The sequence below is a fragment of the Penaeus japonicus genome, unplaced genomic scaffold (genome assembly GCF_977035675.1).
Source record: "Penaeus japonicus unplaced genomic scaffold, GWHDUDI00000001_assembly GWHDUDI00000013, whole genome shotgun sequence".
NCBI lineage: Eukaryota > Metazoa > Arthropoda > Malacostraca > Decapoda > Penaeidae > Penaeus > Penaeus japonicus.
The window spans coordinates 44,502,097-44,504,596 of NW_028234415.1; the positions used below are offsets into that span (position 1 = coordinate 44,502,097).

The 2,500-nt window shown below is 46.7% G+C and overlaps 1 protein-coding gene across 1 annotated transcript in view; it reads left to right on the plus strand.

The window, feature by feature from the left end:
- LOC122255002 (uncharacterized) overlaps window positions 1-2,500 on the plus strand; it is a 4,788-nt gene that overhangs the window by 467 nt on the left and 1,821 nt on the right. The window contains exons 2-4 of the mRNA XM_086543610.1: window positions 1,042-1,181; window positions 1,968-2,131; window positions 2,296-2,500. The exon at window positions 2,296-2,500 is cut by the window's right edge and continues 1,821 nt beyond it. Coding sequence (XP_086399736.1) covers window positions 1,042-1,181; window positions 1,968-2,131; window positions 2,296-2,500 — 509 coding nt within the window. The remainder of the gene's footprint in view (window positions 1-1,041; window positions 1,182-1,967; window positions 2,132-2,295) is intronic.

Below are 2,500 nucleotides of genomic sequence, written 5' to 3' on the forward strand. Positions count from 1 at the left end.
ATCCTACTTGGGAAATATGGAGAGGGAGAGGGAGAGGGAGAGGGAGAGGGAGAGGGAGAGAGAGAGAGAGAGAGAGAGAGAGAGAGAGAGAGAGAGAGAGAGAGAGAGAGAGAGAGAGAGAGAGAGAGAGAGAGAGAGAGAGAGAGAGAGAGAGAGAGAGAGAGAGAGAGGGAGAAGGAGAGGGAGTGAGAGACAGAGAGAGAAGGGGGAGAGAGGGATATGGATATGGATATGGATATGGATATGGATATGGATATGGATATGGATAGGGATAGGAATAAGGATAGGGGTAGGGATAGGGATAAGGAGGAGAGGGGTGGGGATATGGAGAGGGAAAGGAAGGGAAGAGAAGGGAAGGGAAGGGAAGGGAAAGGAAGGGAAGGGAAGGGAAGGGACGGGAAGGGACGGGAAGGGAGAGGGAGAAGGAAAGAGAGAGCGAGAGGGAGGAGGAAGGGTAGAGGAGAGGGAGAGGAATAAGAAGAAAGGGTAGAGAAGAGGGAGAAGGAAAGGAAGAGAAAGGGAGGAGGATTAGAGGGGGAGAGAAAGAGAAGGAGATGGAGATGGCGAGAGACAGATAGGGAGAGGAAAGAGAGAGATGAAGAGGGGAAGGAGAAGGGGAGAGGGTGAAGGGGGAGGGGTGAAGGGGTTGGGGGGAAGGGTGGGTGAGCAAGGTCGTCCCTCCTAACTTCTCAAGGCAATCATTCCTTCTGTTCGTGTTTTCCCACATAGATCCCACGCCCAAAACCCCACGATGTTTCTTTTAGTTTTCTAACAATGGCCTCAATTTTTTTCTTTCCCTAAAGCTTTTAATTGAAGGAACAATGAGCACGAAAGCGCATAATGCCAACCATAATACGAAAGCAAAGAGTTAAAAATAAAATCCCCTAAAGCACTCGGACTTGAAAACTAAATATAAACGCCAGTTGCTTTACACATTCAAGCACTCATCCGAATCCCTCCTTCACGAATACGACCGAAAGAAAATGAAAATGAAGGAAAAAAAAGAAATCATAAAACATGCACCCCCTCTTCTTCTTCCAGGGCCCCTGTGGGGATACCCAGGAGTTCTTTTATGACCCCGTGGCAGGTTCAGGGGCGTGTCGATGTCCCAGAGGCAAGATCCTGTACCCACCCACGGGCCTGTGCTACGCCGAATTCACCAAAGGACCCTGTACTTCCAGGTAATGTTTGACGTGCATTGTGTCCTTACGTGTATAAAATTTACTTGAGTTTCCCTTTCACATGTTGTCTATAAAGGTTTTTTGTTGTTGTTGTTTTGCTTTTTACGATTCTGCATTATCATTATCATTATCGGAATGAAGGACAGACTAACCTCAGACTTTAGTAAAGGACTTCCGGCCTCCGCTGCTAAGGCATCATAGTAGGAAGTGAAAATTCCCGTTAGATCTACCCTTAGGGCGGTAGTTATCCCGCCTCTCGTTTTTTTTTTTGTTTTTTTTTTCTTTTCTTTTTTACCTGTTTACTGGTTGGTGTTCTCAAGGCCACTTTGTTTTTTTTATGACCGCGAGGGGGGAAAAAGTTCATTGAAAAATATTTAAAGCTGGAGGTCTTCGCTCAATTTCGCTCCATTAGACTAACTATTCAAAACGTAAGATGAATAATAATACTAATAATGGCAACAATGATGATGATGATGATGATGGTGATGATGATGGTGATGATGATGATGATGATGATGATGGTGATGATGATGGTGATGATGATGATGATGATGATGATGGTGATGATGATGGTGATGATGATGATGATGATGATGATGATGATGATGATGATGATGATGATGATGATAGTGGCAATAAAAATAAAAGTAACAACAACAATAATGATAATAATATTGATACTACTAATAATAATAATTATAATAAAATGATAACACACGATCCACTAAACCTACTACCAATGGCAGGCCTGAACTGAACTAATCCTCCCCTCCTGAACTTCCCTAGAGAGTACTTGGCCACGGAAGAGGACGGGCAGACGGGCACCTGCCGCGCCTTCAGGGAGTGCCCGCCCCGCCACGTGTTCTGGCCCCAAGACGACACGTGCTACCAGTACCACACGCGCGGGCCCTGCCTCAAGGGATACCTCATCTACATCAATCCGATCTCAGGTATTTTCTTCATTCACTCATATGTGTGCGATAGTCTAAATCATCCTTTCAGCGAATTATTTCTTTCTTAAAATAGATGGCTATATATTGGCTATGCAATTACTAACGCTATTGCCACGCAGTAAGAGGCGAGACATTGACCCTCCGTCCTGTGGTCGTTGCAGGGTTCCCCGAGTGCGGCTGCGACAGGAACGTGATGTTCAGCAACTACTGGTCCCTGACCGGCCTGTGCTTCGAGCTGTTCGAGCGCGGCCCGTGTCTGGACGGCACCATCTTCCTGTACAACGCCACGCGCGGCTCCACCGAGTGCAGCTGCAGCTCCTCCATCCTCACCAACTACCACCGGCAGAGCGACGGCTGCTTCGAGCT